Source organism: Trichechus manatus, unplaced genomic scaffold (assembly GCF_000243295.1).
Source record: "Trichechus manatus latirostris isolate Lorelei unplaced genomic scaffold, TriManLat1.0 scaffold00046, whole genome shotgun sequence".
In the NCBI taxonomy this organism is placed as follows: Eukaryota; Metazoa; Chordata; class Mammalia; order Sirenia; family Trichechidae; genus Trichechus; species Trichechus manatus.
Window position 1 is genome coordinate 13689022 of NW_004443982.1, and position 20039 is coordinate 13709060.

The following is a 20039-nucleotide window of genomic DNA, read 5'->3' on the forward strand; positions in this document are numbered from 1 at the left end:
GTGTCTCATGGGACAACTCAATTAACTGGCACAATATAGTTTCATAAAGTGGTATGTTCTACATTCCAAAGTGGTGAGTAGTGTCCAGGGTCTTAAAGGCTTGCAAGTGGCCATCTAAAATACAACTACTGGTCTCTACTCATCTGGAACAAAAGAGAAAGAAGGAAACCAAAGACTCAGAGAAGAAAGTAGTCTACAGGACTAATAACGTACACGAACCACAGCCTCATATACCCTGAGATCAGAACAATTAGATGGTGCCCAGCTACCACTACTGACCATTCATTCTGATCAGTGTCACAATAGATGGATCCTGATAGAATGGGAAAAAAATGTGGAGCAAAACTCAAATTCTTAAAAAGTCCAGACTTACTGGTCTGGTTGAGACTAGAGGACTCCTGAGACTATCACCCAGTGACACTCTTTAAACCTTAAACAGAAATTATCCCTTGAGGTCTCACTTTTTAGCTAGTTAACAGACTGGCTCATAAAATAAAGAATATCACTCATGAGGAACAAATGAACTCCTTTAAAAATTCATCTATATGAAACCAAATGGTCAAAAATTACTCTGAACCAAAGATGAAAAGGTAGGGAAGGGGTCAAGGAAACTAGAGTACTAAAAATGTGCAAGCAAAACGGAATGAAAGAGAATGACACATTGTGAAAAATGTAACCAGTATCACTGAAAAATCTGTGTAGACATTGTTAAATGGGAACCTGATTTGCTATGTCAATGTTCACCTTAAAGATAATATTACTTTTAAAAACTATATTAAAAGATGGCAAAAACAACTTGCTATTACTTTTCATAATAAATGAAAAAGATTAGATCATGTGCATTACACATTTGAAAACAAAACCATAAAGACACAGAAAAAGTCTGTGACAAACTTATCAACCAATAACAATAATCATCTAACTTACACAAAAATAATGCAACAATGCTGTTTCAATTTAAAAGGCAATAGAATACTCATTTAAAGCTCAAATGGTTAATTTAAAACTCAGTTAATGTAACACGGGTGTCACAACAGGAGGGAAGTGTCATGAAGGAGTATTCAAGGCATCTAGTGGGTGAGGCCAGGAATGCTGCTAAACAGTACAGGAAAAGCTGTGTATATAGTTGCTAATCAATGTTTACTGGAAAATTAACTGAACTCAACCTAATGTCCAACAGTAGAAGAACGATGAAGTAAATTACAGGAGATCCTTTCAATGGAGTTATTACACAGGCATTTACACCGATAAATATGGAACATTTTGGAAGACAGCCTGAGTGCTTCTAATTCCTCTATGTGAAAGAGTAAATTGCCCCATATGGTTTTCTAGGTGGTAATCTTTACAGGAGCAGATTGCCACGTCTTTCTCCCACAGAGCCTCTGGGTAGGTTCGAATCGCCAACCTTTCTGTTAAGAGCCAAGCACTTAACCACTGTACCTCCAGGGCTCTTCCTAATTCCTCTTAGTCCCCTCAAAATAATGAAAGAAAGATTAAAACTGCTAAGGTTATAAGAAAAGACTGTAATATTAAACTATATTACAATTATGAACATCTGGCTAACGTTTTATAAAGAGACAACCAGGCTTTATGTGCCTCCTGAGGCAGGAGTACATCACCACCTATGAAGTATTCCAACAAAAGTGGGGGAGGACACCAAGCCTTTATATCAAACTATTGATATACATCAAGGCAACAAACAATCTGTTTCCTTCAAAAAGTAAATTGTAAAGGAAGAAAAAAGATAAAGGGGGAAAGCTATAGATTCAAAAAGACTTAAAACATGTATCAATCAATTACAAAGTATGGACCATATTTGGATCCTGGGTCAAACAAACTTCTAAAATAAAATATAACCTGAGATAATTTGAAGTTTTAACACTGCTTTTTTTCCCCCCATAAAAGAAAGAAATCTTTATTCACATATCCATTTACTTCTACAGGACAGAATATTGGACGTGGGATTAATGGTTTAAAATATGTGGACATTTTTCAGGCTCACATATATATTGCCTCATGGCTCTCTATAAAGTTTACAACCTAAAAAACAGTTGCATATTATAAACTTTAACTATTTGCAAATTTTGTAGTGGTAAATCCATTTAGTTTAAATGTACATTTATTTAATTTTTCATATGCATAACTGTTTTATTTTTCATGGCTATGAATTAAGTTACATAGTTTTAGGCTTTGAGTGCCGACATTTTAACACTGCTATTTGACAATACTAAGGAATTATTAATTTTTTAGGTATGATAATGATATTGTGAATTTTTCTTCATGTACTCATCTATTAGCGATATATACTAAAATTACCACATGTGGAAAGGCAAAATTAGGAACATCTGTTCACCCAAAGTAAGGCAAGTGAGAAAGACAACTGCAAACTGGGAGAAATTATTTGCAACATTTGAACAGACAAGGACTAGCACTCAGAATATGTTAAGAACTCCTACAGTCAGTAAGAAAAACACAAACCACCCAATAGAAAAAATTATGCGAAAGATTTGAACAGGTATTTCACAAAAAAGAAAATGGGAATAGCTCAAAAACATATGAACCTCATTAAAGTCCAAGAATATAAAAACCAGTACTATATGAGATAGCATTTCACACCACACACATTGCCAAAAATTCAGAATTCTGACAAAACAAGTGCTGGCAATGACGTGAAACTCATGATGGGACCATAATTTTTGGTATAACCACTCTGGAAAACAAAGACTACAAAGTGACCTAGACTTCAGGTTTCCTTTAACGCATCTTTAACAGGGCCTTTCAAGACACACTCCCTAAGAATTGCTCAGTTTAGCAACACCTCAAAAGACAGTGCTTGTTACCAAATAATAGGTGCTCAATAAACGTATGTTAAGCCAAAGGGGAAAAAAAGTAAAGATAGTGAAATTATTGTTATTATTATTAAAGCGTTTTTGCACAAATAACGCACACGTTCTGTGTTTGCCGTGTCCTCCCGCCATGGGATATTTTCATAAGTGCCGCTATGCCAATTATTTTTACGTGTCACTTTAAAAAAAAAAAAAAATTAGCATAAGTACCTCACAGTGGAGGAGGGAGGACAAGGTTGGCAAACACAGAAGGCACATTATTTGCATAAAAATACGTCATTTAGACCACTCTGAGAAGAAGAAAGGTCTGGAGAATACAACAATAATTGACCCCTTTCTTTCCTTTTCCCAGCACTGCCACCATTGGTCATGTATCACTATTTCAGAAGTCACTGCAAGATAAAAAATGAAGGGCAATTAACTTTACAGTACCCATGATAACTAATTCTACTCTTTCCTTGGCTGCTTTTGATGTCTGGAATCCCTGGGTGGTGGAAATGGTTAACGCACTCCTCTCCTAACTGAATGGTTAGTAGTTCGCTTTCACCCAGAGGCACCTCCCAAGAAAGGTTTGGTTATCTACTTCTGAAAAATCAGCCATTGAAAACCCTACGGAGCACAGTTCTACTCTGACACACGAGTTGGAATCAACTCGCTGGCAACTGGTTTGTTTTGGCCTTTGATGAACTTCAATGGATGAAAAAATGTGTAACAGTTTTCAAGGATTCACTCAATTACTTGTTATCTTCAAACTGAATTTTATCATCAGGCAGTGATTTAAAACTTTAATGTGGTTAAGATTCATCTGAGAATCTTGCTTAAAATACAGACTCCCAGGCCCCATACCTAGCAATTCTAATTTAATAGGTGTAGGGTGGAAGACAATAATTGGTATTACTTTTTTCTTCTATTATGAAATACACATCTAGAAATGTGTAAACATATACTATTATTACAGTACATAATGCAAACACCTGTGTAACTATTTAAAAAAAAAAACCCATAAAGTTGATTCTGACTCATAGTGACCTAATGTATTACACAGTACAACCGTTCCATAGGGTTTTCTTGGCTGTAATCGTTACAGCTGATTGCCAGGCCTTTCTTCTGCAGCACCGCTGAGTGGATCTGAACTGCCATGCTTTAGAGAGCAGCTGACTGCAAATCACTTGCATCACTCCCGGACCTTATGTAACTATTACCCACGTCAATAAGAACACATGGTAAGCAGTATTTCAAGAGGCAAGGTGGGGCTTTTTTTTTTTTTTTTTTTAAGTTTCTGTTAATGGCAACAAGCTGCACAAGTTCTTGTGTGACCATTCCTGTCTTCAACTTTCTGTTTATAAGACTCATCCATATGGTTGAGTTGATCTAATCTGTTCATTCTCATTGCCATGAAGTATTCTATTTCACGAACATACCACAATCTATCTATGCATGCTACTGTTTATCCAACCTCCATAACAGTTTTTGCTATTAAAGAATAATTGTGCTACAAATGTTGTTGACCTTTATATCCTTGTGCATATGAATTTCTCTATGGTATATATTCAGAAGTCAAACTAATAGGCCAAAAGACATAAGAATTTTACACTTTACCAAAAAGGCGACTATTTTCCAAAGTGGTTGCCACAACATATATTCCCATCAGCAGTCAGTATAATTGTTATTTTGAATGAGAAACCTTGGTGATCTAATGCCAGATATTAACAGAACATGTTTTAACACTGTCATAAGGTCTTATGTTCTTGATCTGCAAATTCACCAACTACTTGGGCTTTTACAAAACCATCCCTAACAAATGGACAGAGACAACTATACAACATGGCCTTAAAAAGTGTACAGTGACACCAATGGAGATATAACTGTAGGAGTTCTTAGGCTACTTTATGAATTACATTTCCATTAAGGCATGGTTTGATTCGCCTGTGCATTAGACTCCAGAATATCAGAATACCCCTCATTTTTCACTGCGACCCATCACCCTTCCCTTCAGTCTCATGGTTTACTTGAACATATTAACAAAAATAAAAACTGCCAAAGGAAATAAATCCAAAATGATAACTGGAAAGAGAGATTCGTTATTTATCAGGGTTATTATTATAAAAACAAATACCAAGGTCTCACTGGAAAAGAAAACAATGGCAATTCCTTCACACCAGAGATAGTTTATTTCTATTAAAGCATTTATTGATTAAGAGCAACTCAGGGATCTAAATTAATTAATTCTATTTAAAATGAAATGGTAATACTTTTACTATGTTAACTATTACCTTAAAGCAATCAAAAAGATGATCAAGTTGTTCTGGAGAAAAATCCCATGCCAACTTTGCCAGCAGATCATGTACATTCTTCACAATGGCTTCGTGTTTCCCCGCCTGTTGAGAAAACAAAAACAAAGAACACCAGGGCATACTAGAATTTGAATAACACATAAGTAGTACAGACTGCCTGATAACAAGTATCAATTAATAAAATAGTTCCATCTCTTTCATCTAACTGTGTAACATAAGAAAATAACTAACATTTTAAATGCTTTAGAACTGACATCTAAAACTTAGTAACTTGATTTCCTGACAGAAATTGTTAATGTGTACTTTGGGAATTCATGTGTACCTTTAGTACATTTTTATTCAATTTAACATGTCAATTTGAATACTGCAAGTAGGAAAAAAACAAGGCACACTAATGGTATTGTGGAGCCCTGGTCACGCAGTGGTTAAGAGCTCAGCTGCTAACCAAAAGGTTGGCAGTTCGAATCCACCAGCTGCTCCTTGGAAACAATATGGGGCAGTTCTACTGTGTCTTATAGGGTTGCTATGAGTCAGAATCAACTCGACGGCAATGGGGTTGGTTTTTTAATGGTATTGTTTCAAAGATGGAACCTTTAAGCACTCAAAGGTGAATATTTTCTTGGTTTATAGACCCCCCCCCCAAAAAAACAGAAAACAAAGCTTTGTAATCTAGAACTCAACAATCCCAAGTTATCCAGGAGTAGGAATCTATCATTAAGATAATCAAAGGAGTTACATAGTTTCCAGCTCTGAAACTTATCATTCTGAAAAGTTAAAAATTTTTAGAATAATTATTACGGGTCTTTATAAGTAGTTTGGTGATTTGACTTGTCTGACATTGCAGGGTTTTTTTTTCCCCCATTCCATTAGATTTATGAGGAAACAAAATTACAGAGATGCCTTACACTCTTTCAATAGACAACAAGCATTTAAACTTACTTAAACTCAAACAATATAAGCCTGCATCCATTTCACAAATGTCTTTATTTCTTTAGTTAAAAACTATCTTTCTTTTAAAAATAGTCATCATTTTAAATTCCTTACCTGTGCTGCCCAGATATTATCAAGATCTTGTAAAGTCAGAGCTTTTTCTTTGATGACAAAACGAAGAATCTTCTCTAGCTTTTCTACATACTGTGGTTGATGAAGACTATCTCGCAAGACTATGGATAAGATATTATTCTGCTGTATCCATTCCTAAATACAATTCAAAAAATTGTTTCAAAACAGAAACTAAATAGTTTTTAAAAAATTATATATATAAAGTATCGTCCATATGTTTAAACATTTATCCGAATCCAAAAAATACATTCACAAGCTATAATACACTAATGGAACAGGCTTCTACCTGTTGAGTTAATGTTAAAACTTTGAAGACATTACAACAATTTCATAGAGCTTAATTTTCACATACAGAAATGCTTTCATGAATTAGAAAAACTGAAATCACTGGAAAGATTCTACCCCAGCATTTAATCAGAAAAATATTTAAGTGCAGCAACCAGCACTGTTTAGGTAGTGTGGGTACAGGTTCAATTTTAGGATCCTTGTATTCATGCCAGTTTTGCTACAGAATTATGTTTTCATCTTGGGTGAAAAGGCACCTATTATATTTTTTACTTTTATTCATTAACTGATTATCCATTAGCTACCTAAGCTTTAAAACAATCCTAGTGAGGGATGCTATTAACCTATTATAGGGAAGTAGGAAGGCTTTAAAGTGTTGTTAACTGGTATCTGAAGCAAGTCCGCATGCTTTCAAAATCTGTATTTTTCTAACACTAAGCTATGCTGCTTGGTTGGTATTTAGTATCTACCACCAATAGAAGAAAGTACTAACTCATGATACAAAAAAATAATAATCCACACTGTATGATTTTACAGTATTTCACTTACTGAGAATAAAAAGTAGTTGGTCCCCAAATGAACTATATAAGCACACTTCTCAACTGGTAAAGAACCAGTTTTATTTCTAATCCGTTGCAGACATATTTTTATAAGATACAATAAAAATGTTGTGCAAAATGCCAAGTTGCTGCAAAAGTTTCTAAACATTTAATGTCATCTTCTGTGCTTATCTAGACTGGTAACAGATCAAAGACCACATCAATCCTCAGACCATACTTCGAGCAGCTCTGTGCTAGACTTTTCAAAACACAGACAAATCACATATACAAAAACAGATGTCTACCAACTGACCCCAAACACTGGACCAGTGTCCAAGCATCCTCCACGTACTGTTTTAATTTTATCGCGGTAAACTATGTATGACAAGAAATTTGCCATTTTAACCACTTTAAAGAGTACAATTAAGTGACGCTAATTACACTCACCATATCGTATATACAGCCATCACCACTATTTCCAAAAGTTCGTCACTTCAAACGTATACTCGGTATCCCTTAAGCATTAAGTCCCCATTCCCCCTTTCCCTCAGTCCCTGTTAACCACTAATAAATTTTGGTCCTATGCATTTGCCTGTTCTAAATATTTCATGTAAGTGGGGTCATACAATATTTGTCCTTTTAGGTGTGATTTATTTCCCTTAGCATACTTTTTTAAAGTTCATCCATGTTGTAGCATGTATCAGACTTTCATTTTTTCTATGGCTGAATAATATTCCATTGTATGTATATATCACATTTTATCTATTGATCTGTTGATGGACACTTGGGTCATTTCCACCTTCTGGCTATAGCCCCACATATACCTTTCACACGTTGTAATTATTTTCCCTATTAAACTAAGGCTCCTTTAGGACAGAGACAGTTCTTCTACAAATGTCTCCCCAGTACTGTCACACAGTACACACTCACAAAATACTGGCTGAGTAACTTAAGTGGCACACTTTTTTCATTTTAAAACTACAACATATACAAATATCTATGGTAAATAGTTCTCTAAACTTGCAATAAATGTAAGTGCTTTAAAAATAAAGTTCTTAAAAATCATGAAAATAGTATTAATTCATATAGATCTTATCCCCTTAATTATATTATTTGAAAATCTTTAACTGAAATTGGTTAAATGAACAATAGACCACATCATTCGACACCAAATACTACCACATCCATTCCCAAGATCCCTTCTATCTATTCTATTTCAACCAATTCCACCTCCTGACAAGCTAATAATTACTTCAGAACACCTACATTCAACAATAAGTTTACCAAAGATGTGCTAAGTTATCCATATCACTACCAAATAATTACTATACTATGTTATTACTACAAAAAGTTCTCAGGATTAAACAGTCATAAATCAATCAGAATACTTCCTAAAAGTTACTTAATTTTAGTATTACTAATTTTAACTAGAGCTATTGTGATTTTTGTCATAAGTAAACTCTTACTCATAAAAGAAGAATCAAGGACTTACTGCCATTCGCTCAGCTGTAAGCCACTCTTCCTCCTCAGGGTTACCATGCCGATGGGTATAATATGAGACACTAGATATAACCTTATTGACTTCATTCAGTGCATTCATCTTGCCATTGAAAGAAGAAATTTGCAATAATCTATTAAGAGAAATCTGGTGTTAGATATGATTCCAAAAATTCACACCAATAATTGTTTCAAGAGGTAAGTATCTTACCTAAGTATCATTTTTAACCTAAATATTTCTAAATTTTTTACAGTTTCTTCCTGTCCTGGAACCCTTGAAGCTAAATTCTTCAAAGACTTAATAATCATTGAAAGGGCATCATTTTTGGCTTCATTCTTAGCTTCTTTCTTCAGCTCTTCATCAGTTAAGTTTTCTAAAAACTGTGGAACCATTTCTATGACTGGAAGGAAGTACTTTTTCACTGTATGAAGAGTAAGAAACTCATAGCATTGTCCAAATGGTCTGAAATAAGACAGAAAGCATCTATAATTCTCCATTTCTTAAAATCAACTAGGACTTAAACTTTCAGACTATTTTCTATCACTTAAAAGGAAACACTAGAAGAAACCACACTTGAAAATAGAAGCTCAATTTTTATCAAACAATAAAATAGGAATTTCTGTAGTGCACTGAACATTTAAAAAAAATGTAACTTACTTAATAAGGGCTGCAATTATTTGAACGTTTAATGCCGATCCATTAATGAAACGATCATGTAAAATCTGGAACCCATTTAAAGTGCCAAATTTGTTGAGAAGATCCACTAGCCAACCCTGCAATACAGTTAATGTTAAAAGTTAACTTCCTGCTTTTAAAAGGGAAAAAAGGGTACTATCTGAGGCAATTTCTTGATTGAAATATATCAGAAACAGGAAATTCGATAAAACGTATTATGTCAAATCATCTTTGAAAAGACCATAAAACACTTTATTTTGTTTGCAGTAACCCCATCTGTGAGACAGAAGCAGCATAAGCAGCACATACTTACGTAGATCATGGGGCACAGCTCTTTTTGTCTGTACCAGTATAGCTGGTGAACAGGAATTAGAAGCTATGCTTTTATTTCAGGAATACTACCATATGAGAATACCTTCTAATTATCTGAAAATGTGTTAAACAAATTTTTAAGGGGGTATAAAAAGACTCTTCAAAAAAAGATACTTGGTAACTTAAGATAATGAATTTTGGTTGTAGTTGTAAATAACTTCGATTTCCCTGAAAATGGAATAATTTCAAAGCCTGAGAATAAACTGTCATTGAAAACTAATCCCTAGTGTTAACAGCTGTTGTTCCCTAACCAGAACATAATGGTTAATGCCCTCACTCCGAGTACCACCATACAATATAATGAGGTATCTTTCAACCTTTTTCCCTAAGGGACAGCAGCAACTCAAAGTAAAACGCAGCTGGGATAGCACAAGAGCTTCCTTTATCTGGCTCTTTGTTAAAATGGAAAATGCAAGGCAGTTGCCCAACAGAAAAATTCAAAATTATCATATATCCTGGAATTTGCTATATTCTTTAAATATAGTTTTACCTGTACTACTTGCTGTAAGTAGTTTTTTTTCAAAGATAGCTAAGGTAAACTTCACCTGAGACTTGATGTCTCAACCAATGAGGTTTTAACTACATTTTTAAGGTTTGAATAAATAATCTTCATTTAAACATCTTAAAACACGGGTGGGGGGGGGATACCATTTACGAAAGTCAGATAAATAGTACTTTCATTAAGAGTCCTCACAGCTTTAGTTGGTCACGGGCTAAAAGAAAAGTTGAGGCCACAGAGGTTCAGTGTTTCTTGTCGGGGGGTGGGGTGAGTATTGAAGAAGGAAGTAAAAGCAGAAGGGCAGAACTCTAGAGGGTGATCAGGTACTTAGGCTGAAAATATTCCTAGTAAAGCAGACTTTTTAGAAACTTTACCTCCATTATCTAACTTTGTGATGATCTGAATTTCGCCACCACTTTGAATAGGAGAGAAAATATATTGGCATTTACATTTCTTAGCTTCTTCATTATATCATGGTGCCTGCATCCAACTAGTGGCATGGTTGAAAATTCTGCCAAATATATCATCTTTTAATCTATTTTTATAAATCTTATAAAAGACCCATTAGCAATATCATAAAAGATAAAATTTCTCTGATTTCGGTAAGAAGTAAATGAGCCACTGAACAGACTTCTCTTTGATTCACAACCATAATTCGGGCTATATAAAAAATTGTACTCTTGACAAAGGCTTTAAAAGGCTAAGTACTCTCTCATAGACGCCGTATTTTATAAGTTCAATACCAAGAAGAACTAGACTTCAAAGAAAAATACGTAAAAATATCCTCAACCAGAAGTCATCCCCAAACTGTGTATTTACCCGTCTTATAAGTCATTTCATGAGTCTCTGTAAGATGAAAATTATCATTGATCCATACAATGAAAAATGAAGTAAAATAAAGAAATATGATGTGGACACGTTGAAAATTCCATTTAGATATTAATTTGGTTTACTCAAGCAAAACCAAGCCATCCAGTGGCAAACAAAATGAACTCGGAAATATCAGAAAATTTCAGCACTAAGTTCAACACATTTTGATGATTTCAGCTTTTAACGGGATAAACCAAGCATTATATGACTTCAAGTTTTCTTTTCTTGGCTGGCTTTCTCCTTTTTAAAGTAAGACTCAGAACAGTAAAAACGTCTCCCTAAATTCTAAAATTTTAAAACTATATTGTTAATTATTTAATATTTATTTAAAGTAGTATAGATTAGGATTGGGAATACACTTTTAAAAAGGTATACTTTGTTTACACTGATACAGAAAATTTACATTAGAGAACTTTCCCGTTTATGTATTGTTGCTATTGTTAGCTGCTGTCAAGTTGGCTGGCCCCTGACTCACTGGAAATACCATGCACACCAGAATAAAATGCTGCCCAGTCCCCACAATGGGTTACAGATTGGACCTTTGTGATCCATAGGGTTTTCACTGGCTGATTTTCTGAAATAGATCACCAGGCCTTTCGTCCATGTCTGTCTTAGTCACGTAGCTCTGCTGAAACCAGTGGGTAAGCATGAGTTGCACTAGCTGGGAATGGAACCCAAGTCTCCTGCATGGTAGAGAATTCTAACACTGAATCACCACTGTCCCCACATTAATGTATAGAACATCTACGTTCGATGAAATTTCAAAGTTTTACTATTTTGCTTTAATTTGTAATTTCTGTAACTTTACTTTTATGGCATATTATTAGGCACTTACATCACATACTTGATTTTGGAGTCAAAAATCTTAGAATGTCTGAAATGATCATGGCCTTAAATCTCAACACCTGAGTTCTTAGTCAAAGACATAATCTTCTAATTTCAAAGGAAAAATACAGTCTTTTCATACTAACCCAAATTATGACTATTTCCAAAAAGGCTGGCCAGAAGACTATGGTGACTAGCTATACATAAGAAAGCTAAGAAACCTAATCACAAGCACTGAACATGCCAGGGCCACGGAAAAAGCCCCCAGTTTTGTGTATTTTCATTTAAAATTTCAAACCCAATGTGACTGTCAAACTTTAAATTTTTAAACACAGAAAAACTTAACAGCAGTAGAAACAGAAGACAGAACACAGCTCTGGCACAAAATAAAGAATCCAAAAGCAAAATAATGCCAAAATTCCTTTAAGAGTAGTATGTAATGAGTCTTCACACCATGCTAATGGAATGTTCAAATCATTTAAAGTTCTGTGGCAGAACAAAACAACTGTTAATATTTAATTTTGAAAATAACAAACCAACACACTTTTGGTGATCGAGGGTCTGGAGAACGAGCGAAGAGTTCATCTTCAGGCAACTGAACACTCGAGGAAACGGATTCACACGGGCGTGTACCATTGTAGATATGGAATTTGCAATGAGGATTTAAGGCCATGGCGAGAAGTTCTAGAAGTGGAAACCAGTCTTGGGACAACTTGGCCACACATAGCTCCACCAGGCGATGAGTATTGTTAATAATACATCTCTGTGTTATAAGGGGGGGAAAGTGATTTATAAAATGAAAACACTGGAATAGCAAACAGAAATATCTTCCAATCTTATTAATAATGATCTATTTCCATTTTTCTATACTAGTCATCTCAATTATGTCTAATTGCACTAATACTGGCATCAAGCTGTTATCAAGAAAGATAAATTAACATTTATTTACTTCGTAATTTATATACTACCTTCTTTCAAAAGCCATTTGCAATCGTTTACAAAATGAAGTAGGCACCATAGGTTGTCTCTTGCTGCTCCATGTCTATAGACAAGATATAAATTACCATTTTCTCACTTTGGAATTTGTACACTAGAGGCAGTTAATTGTAAAAATCTAAACCATGCCAATTATCTAAAACTGATTTGCTATCTAAACCTCAATGCAAAAGTCTGACACCACTTTCAAAGTCTCCATAACCTATTAAGTTATGTGTTGAATAAGAAGATACTGGGATTTTTATGCCATGGTCATTTTTGGGAAATAGTTCAGAGCACAAAAATATATCTGCTTTACAACTTATGATCATTTTCATATCAAACGAGGAACACACTTGGAATAATTGTATTTCATCAATTGAAGATGCACTTTTTAAGATCTCTGGAATCTAAGCAATGACATTGTGCACTATTTTCCTAGACTGGTGTTTCCAGAAACGATCTGTACTTGCTTCTGTCTATCGCTTGGGGACATTATCAGTCTGAGAACACTTTAAATTCTCTACTTGAGGCTTTTTATATCACAACTGTAATTTGAATTCAGACTACAGAACTGCTCAAATACTGGTTTGTGGTTTAAACTTTCAGAATTTTTTTTTTCCCCTCCATCAGATGCCAAGGTTGAGACATACATGTTTCCTTGCTGTCCCTTTTTGCATGATGAGTTTAGTTCTCATTTACCTTTACATTGACCCTTTAGTATCCCAAATGTATATTGTGTACTACATTCCTCATCTTGTGTATTCCTTAGTGGTACATAAAATAGTAGTGAATCTTAAAACTGTTATCATGATATAGTTGATGAAATATGGTGACTTGCCTAAGGCCATAAGGTACTCGGGAACCCAGCAGACGGATTAAACCAACACTTTCTAACTCTAAATCTCATGCTCATTCCAAATGACCATGCTACCTTCAATCTGAGACTATACCTTATTTAAAAAAAAAAAAAAAAAAAAATTTAGTTTTTTATTTTTAGAGCCTTTGATGCAATTATTGGGCCAAACATATAATCAAACTATACATTGTGTGTGTGTGTATGTATGTGTGTATTACCCACAGGCATCACCACGTAAATCTGATTTTCTAGAGTCAAATGCAAGACTCACATGTATTTCAAACTTCCAGCCACTCACTGCCTCATCTGTAAGGATTTTAGTGAATGATATTGTTAGCCCATCTCGAAAAAATCGTTGACAGGCTTCACTTTTAACATCAAGGCCTAAGAAAAAGGAAGAAAACTTAATGTAAACAAAACATTTCTCTGGCTGTTTTACAACGTCCAATTACATGACAAAGTTGGCAACTGTTCACTGACAGCTAACAAATGCAGAGAAGCTTTGGAAAAAAGACTCACAGTATTATCCTAAGAGGTCAATAATACTACAAGGATTAATATTTCAAAGTTTCTACTGTCAAAAAGGTAGCTTGATTCAGAAACAGAAAATAAAGATAATCTTTAATAATTTTTTTAAATACTTTTGTTAAAACTACATTAAACAAAGTACTATTAAGATTAAATGAAAATGTTTTGAATTATGATATTGGCTCTTTAACACAGAATAGGTACCAGTACCAAGTGATAGGGAATATAAATACTTCATAGCATGGTACTCCTTAAATTTTAAAAATTAAAAAAGCAACATTTCTCAACTATTTAATTTCATCTGATTTCAGAAAGGCCTCCAAACAGAAAGAAAACCTTTAACTCTTAATGACAAAATGATAAACTAATTTGTATACTAAAGTATTATTTGATTTTGATTTTTTAAAAAAAATAGATGACATTTAAACCCGGTATTGTACTTTAAAAAATCTGAACCTTGCCTAAAATAAATCATGATCCCAGGAAAAAATTATAGGATGAAATCCCCTGCATATGATACATGTCTACTGAATGTCAACGCTATTAAATAAAATACCTTTAGCTGTTTTTATTTATCATTGTACTGGCAGGACGTAGAACATGCCTAACACAGAAGTCTTCAAATAGTTGCTGAATTGATGAATAAATGTGTAAATAGCCAAAAAGCAATTTGAGTAGTAGAAAACAATTGTAATCTGATAACGTATTTTCGTAGTTTACTAGATCATTTTTACAAGATTAATAAGGTGTAAAAGATATTCTTTAAACGAAGGTGGGATAATTATTATAAGATAAATGAAATTTTTACCCTTGTCATGAAGTGAGACGGACTTAAGCAAGGTACTAAAGATGTTAATTTTGACAATAATCTATTTCTATTTTGATAGTTCCTACTGATAGTTAAAACACATCCATGGTTACCGTATTTTAGAAAATGAAATGTTACTGCCATTTATTTTAACCTTCAATGCCTTAAAAATGAAGAGAGAAAAAAATGAGCAGAGAGAATTTACTGCACCTAAAGTTAGGCCAAAGTCACTGAAAAAAAAAATGATTAATTCCAAACATTAAGCTTTTACTTCTGGCTAACTGAGTAAAAATACCAGATTTCCTTTTATTGGTGCTTCCCCCCTCAACATAGGACCTCATTTTTCAAGTCCTATTTCCCTTTTACGGAAAAATCAAACCTTTTCTGTGTATTCAAAATAAAAAACAGGCAATTAAGACAGCTTATTTTAAAAAACAGTATTAGTGAAATGGCAAATTTTCATCCAAAGGATCGTAGATGAAGATTCTATTACATACAAAGATCCACATGCCCTTGGATTCACTGTCATTTAAGTAAAGAAGTCAAAGGGCAAGTATAAACAATTTGTAGGTTAACATAATACATATGGAAACCCTGGTGGCATAGTGGTTAAGAGATACAGCTGCTAACCAAAAGGTTGGCCGTTTGAATCCACCAGCCGCTCCTTGGAAACCCTATGGGCAGTTCTACTCTGTCCTATAGGATCGCTATGAGTTAGAATCAAATCGACAGCAATGGATTTTGGTTTTTGTTTTTTTTTTAGTACGTATCTGGAAATTAGAAATGGCTTACATTAAAAAAAAAAGCTATATCTTAAGTGGAAATCTATCGGTACTTTCCAATTAAAAAGCAATCTTTGTCTATTATCTCACATACCAGATAACACTGGGTTAAAAATGTTTAATGTTTGAGTGACAACCCCTTTGAAGATCTGATTAAACAATGAATCTATTCTTTAGTAATATGAATATTCACAAATTTTTATTATTTGTAACTTCAGAAAACCCACAAATATTCTTGAAGGTTGTTCCAAGGTTATGAACCCTTGGCTCTAGGTATATATCATAAGCCTTACCCAAGAAAGGTTGGTTCGATATTCTAGTCTAGGAATACTTAGTAAGTGTTTATAACAGAGAAAAATAATGTTTTCAGGGATAAAGTTAAAGTATGTCTAGTAGTATGCATTATAGAAAGCATAACAACATCCAAACTTACCTTTTTTACTAAGATCAATAGCAGCTTCTAAAAGTACTTCTAATTCCCCTTTCGGCAAAACTGGAACCACCCATCGAGGCCTAAGAATTTTTAATAAAATAAAAAGATGCTTATTGGTTGTACACTAAAAAAGGCACTATGGGTTACCAATTATAATTACTTACCTCACTATAAAAAATATTACAACAGGAAGGCTGACAAAATATCCATTCTGTGGGACTAAGCAACATCTGCTATCTCTACTAACAAAATTTTTAAAATGTACCATCGAACAAAAGATACGTAATGAGAGGGTAAAAACCCTAAATTATTTTAATAACTTTGATAGAATATAAAGCTACTACAAAAATCGAATATCAATTAAATGGATACCTATTGTTTAAGTTCATAGGAAAGCAGTCTTTGGGGATTCAGGTGAGAAAAAATATTGTAATAAACCTCAGTTGTCTTGAACTTCCTCACAAAGAAGAACATTATTTTGGAGGCAAATAACTGATTTCTGTCTCAATTCATCTCAGCAAAGTATTTATCATCTTTCCCTGAAGGTCAAGTGAGCCATGTGTCTCCAAAGTCTCTAAACCTCACGGACACCATCCTCCCCTCCCTCAACAAGTATGCAGCTTATACCCAGTGGTGCTTTTTCTGGTCCCAATGACAGTCCAGCTATCTAGGAGCACATTCTTTTTCTAACCCTTCCTCCTTGCCACCACTCACTCACCCACTACTCCCCAGAAGAAAAAGCCTTCCTCCATTCATCCCTTGGAGCCCTGGTGGCACAGTGGTTAAGGGCTCAGCTGCTAACCAAAATGTCGGCACTTCAAATCCACCAGCCACTCCTTGCAAAACCCCATAGGGCAGTTCTACTCTGTCCTATAGGATCGCTATGAGTTGGAATCGACTCAATGGCAACGAGTTTTTTGTTTGTTTTATTCATCCCTTAATCCCTGTACTAAGAGCTGGCGAAATTCCCCAAACACCCATATTTTGTTAAAAGGCACTCCATTACCAAATAATCTATTAAGAGACAAATGTGTACTACCTTTGTCGTTGTTTTCATTTACACAAAAACCATCATTTTCCTCCTCCCCTGAGGACTGGCTAATATGCAGCTTAGTACTTAGAGCACTAACAATTGTCAACCACCACACAAAATAGAAAAGCAAAAATATAACCTTTTGCAATGATGTTTCTACTACAGGGAATGGTCAGGAGCCACAACTTTATAGAAATTTTGTCTCTTTATAATTTGTTGTACACTATTACAGGCAACTGCCAGAATCACACAATGTATTCTTCTTAAATGTGTCCATACACCATTAAAACTAATGACTATAATCTGAAAGCATGTGTCCCTAATTGTTAATAATAATTTGGTTGGGATGCACGTGTGTTAAGGGATGTTTTAGAGAGACTTTATCTATATAATGTATTTCTATGTTTAACAATGTACCCTTTTTACCAACATAATCAGACTTTTTTTAAAAAAATGCAAGAAGTTTCCATTTCCTCTGCCATTACACATTTAATAGTGTTAGCCTATTTTTAGAAAGTGAAATACAACAAAACATTGAGTAAGGCAAGTGCCTTTAAGAGTGTGTTTTCATTTGTTTCCTTTTTGGGGTGAGGGAGAATGTGTCACACCTCCCTACATTCACTTGCTGAGCCTACAACCCCATTAGGCACAGTGAGGATCACAGCCACGTGGGGTTCCCTGACACACTCTTCCCTTAACCTCTTTAAATCTTTTTCTTTCCCTGCACACAAGTATAGACCCTCACTCTCTTAGAGTCTTCCTCTAAATAATCTATGTGTTTATTTAAATATATGTTTAAAAGGAAGAATAAAAAGATGATTGTGTGTGGGGTGGGGGGTTATTTGAACTGTAAGTATGAAAAATTATACTCTGAACTGTCCCCTGAGATAAAGACCAAGAGAAACAAATAGCTGAGGTGGTTAAATGCCTCAGGGCTTGCCAAGGGTTCACAAGGGGCAGCCTCCAAGGAACTCAATCTTCTTATGACCTGGTTTACCTCAGCGCCATCCCAAAATTATTGAAAGGTCATCCAGCAATCCTAGTAATCAACCTTACCAACGAAAGAAAAGCTTCATAAACTCTCAAAAGGGCAGTCACAAGTACAGTTCTAGTTCAGAAATACACCAGCTATGGTCAACATCATTAATCTGAAAAAGTTATTCACATTATCATTCGTTTTCATTTTTTACATCCACAGAAATGACTGGATTAACAACCAAGGATTACAAAGTATTTGGCTACTAATGAGGCAGGGGAGTTATTGTGACATTCCTATCTATTCTTTCCCTTTTCACAACCATTTACAATGCTCAGAAACTTGGTGAGTTTTCCTGTGTATTACACACATTAAGAAAAACAAAACAAAAACAACTCACCTGTTGATCATGTCATCCAACTTTGCCAGATCAGTATGTGGAAATGCAGGCTCCTCATCTTCAAGCTGTGGTGGGGCATCACCTTGACCTTGTTCATCTGGGGGAGTTGCTGGGGAATTCTCATTAGAAGAATCAGGCGATGAAGTCTTAATAAAAAATTAAATATTCCAAATAAGTGTCTATAACATATGTACAAAATCTAGCTACTCAGATACCAATACACATGAGGCGAAATTCTTGTATGTCATTTTAAAAGATGTAACAATTAAAAGCTCATGATGTTTCGGGCAGAAAGCTCATGATGTTCAGGCAGTGTCTCTGCTACTGTGCTTTAAAATAATTTCATTTAATCCACAACAGCCTAATGAAATAGTCTACTGCCACTTAACAGATGAGAAAACAAACTCAAGACAATAACTAGCCCAAAGGCATACTGCGCAAACTCCATAGCTAGGATTTGAATGCAGGTCTAACTTCTAAAGTAAATGTTCTTAACCACACTGTATACTGTCTCTGTTTACACTTCCCATTATGAGTCCTGTCATGATATAAAAATTGGATTGCAAATATGAAATACATTTTACAGATTATGAAGTTCCTGATTTATGACTTTCTACTTTCATAATTTGAAAGAAAAAAAATTAGCTGTAGTCCACAATTTCCTACTCTCAAGCTATTATCCAAACAATTATTTAAAACTTCAAGATTGTGGTTTCTAAACAAGTCATGTCCCTTTCAGTATGACTATGGCTAAATTTTTGTTTCTTTCATTCCTCATATTTAGTATACCTTTCGCTTTCCCCTCTAATTATCAATAATATTTTCACAACTAAGTGAATGAACTTTTACGACTCCTCATTCTTGAGTCCCTGGGTGGCACAAATGGATAAGCACTTAGCTACTAATCGAAACTTTGGCAGTTCAAACCCAGAAGCACCTTAGAAAAAAAAGACTTGGCAATATGCTTCCAACCTTGAAAATCTTATGGATTGCAGCTCTACTCTGCACACATGGGGTTGCCATAAGTGGTAATCAACTCAATGGCAACTGGTTTTTATCCTTAATTTAAAAAGCAGATAGTTAATTCTTTCAAAATGGAACCAATGTAAATTTTAAACCGATGTGTTCCTGAATTTCCTACCCACTGCAGATTAATGGCCCTTTTAGAGAAGGAGGCCCCCTCTCATCATTCTAGCATCTACTGAACAGTTGTGTAATAAACAGAGTTGCATAAATAAATGCTTACATAAAGACAGCCACATATACCACCATTAAGGTGTTACACAGACTATACATGAACTCATACAGCCGAGTAACACCTTTTAATTAAGTAAATGGTGAACATCTACTTATGATGGAAACCAACATCGTGCAGGTGCACTGAGCTGGTCTCAAGGCAAAAGAATCTATAGCACAGAATACAAGTGTTAGATGCACAGTAAAAACATCTGCATTTGAAGTACGTAGCTTTAGAAGCCTA

General features: G+C 34.6%; 1 protein-coding gene across 8 annotated transcripts in view; it reads right to left on the reverse strand.

Moving 5' to 3' along the window:
- Nucleotides 1-20039, reverse strand: part of USP9X (ubiquitin specific peptidase 9 X-linked) — a 141305-nt gene that overhangs the window by 70190 nt on the left and 51076 nt on the right. For 6 of the 8 annotated variants that reach the window (XM_004376928.3, XM_004376927.2, XM_023731916.1 and 3 more), the window contains exons 3-11: nucleotides 18560-18705; nucleotides 16151-16230; nucleotides 13871-13983; nucleotides 12310-12528; nucleotides 9182-9297; nucleotides 8735-8986; nucleotides 8519-8657; nucleotides 6185-6337; nucleotides 5120-5224 (exon numbers count right to left, since the gene is read on the reverse strand). In XM_004376928.3, coding sequence (XP_004376985.1) covers nucleotides 5120-5224; nucleotides 6185-6337; nucleotides 8519-8657; nucleotides 8735-8986; nucleotides 9182-9297; nucleotides 12310-12528; nucleotides 13871-13983; nucleotides 16151-16230; nucleotides 18560-18705 — 1323 coding nt within the window. Of the gene's footprint in view, nucleotides 1-5119; nucleotides 5225-6184; nucleotides 6338-8518; nucleotides 8658-8734; nucleotides 8987-9181; nucleotides 9298-12309; nucleotides 12529-13870; nucleotides 13984-16150; nucleotides 16231-18559; nucleotides 19527-20039 lie in introns of those variants that run through there. The other 2 variants (XM_023731917.1, XM_023731919.1) reach the window with 2 other exon arrangements.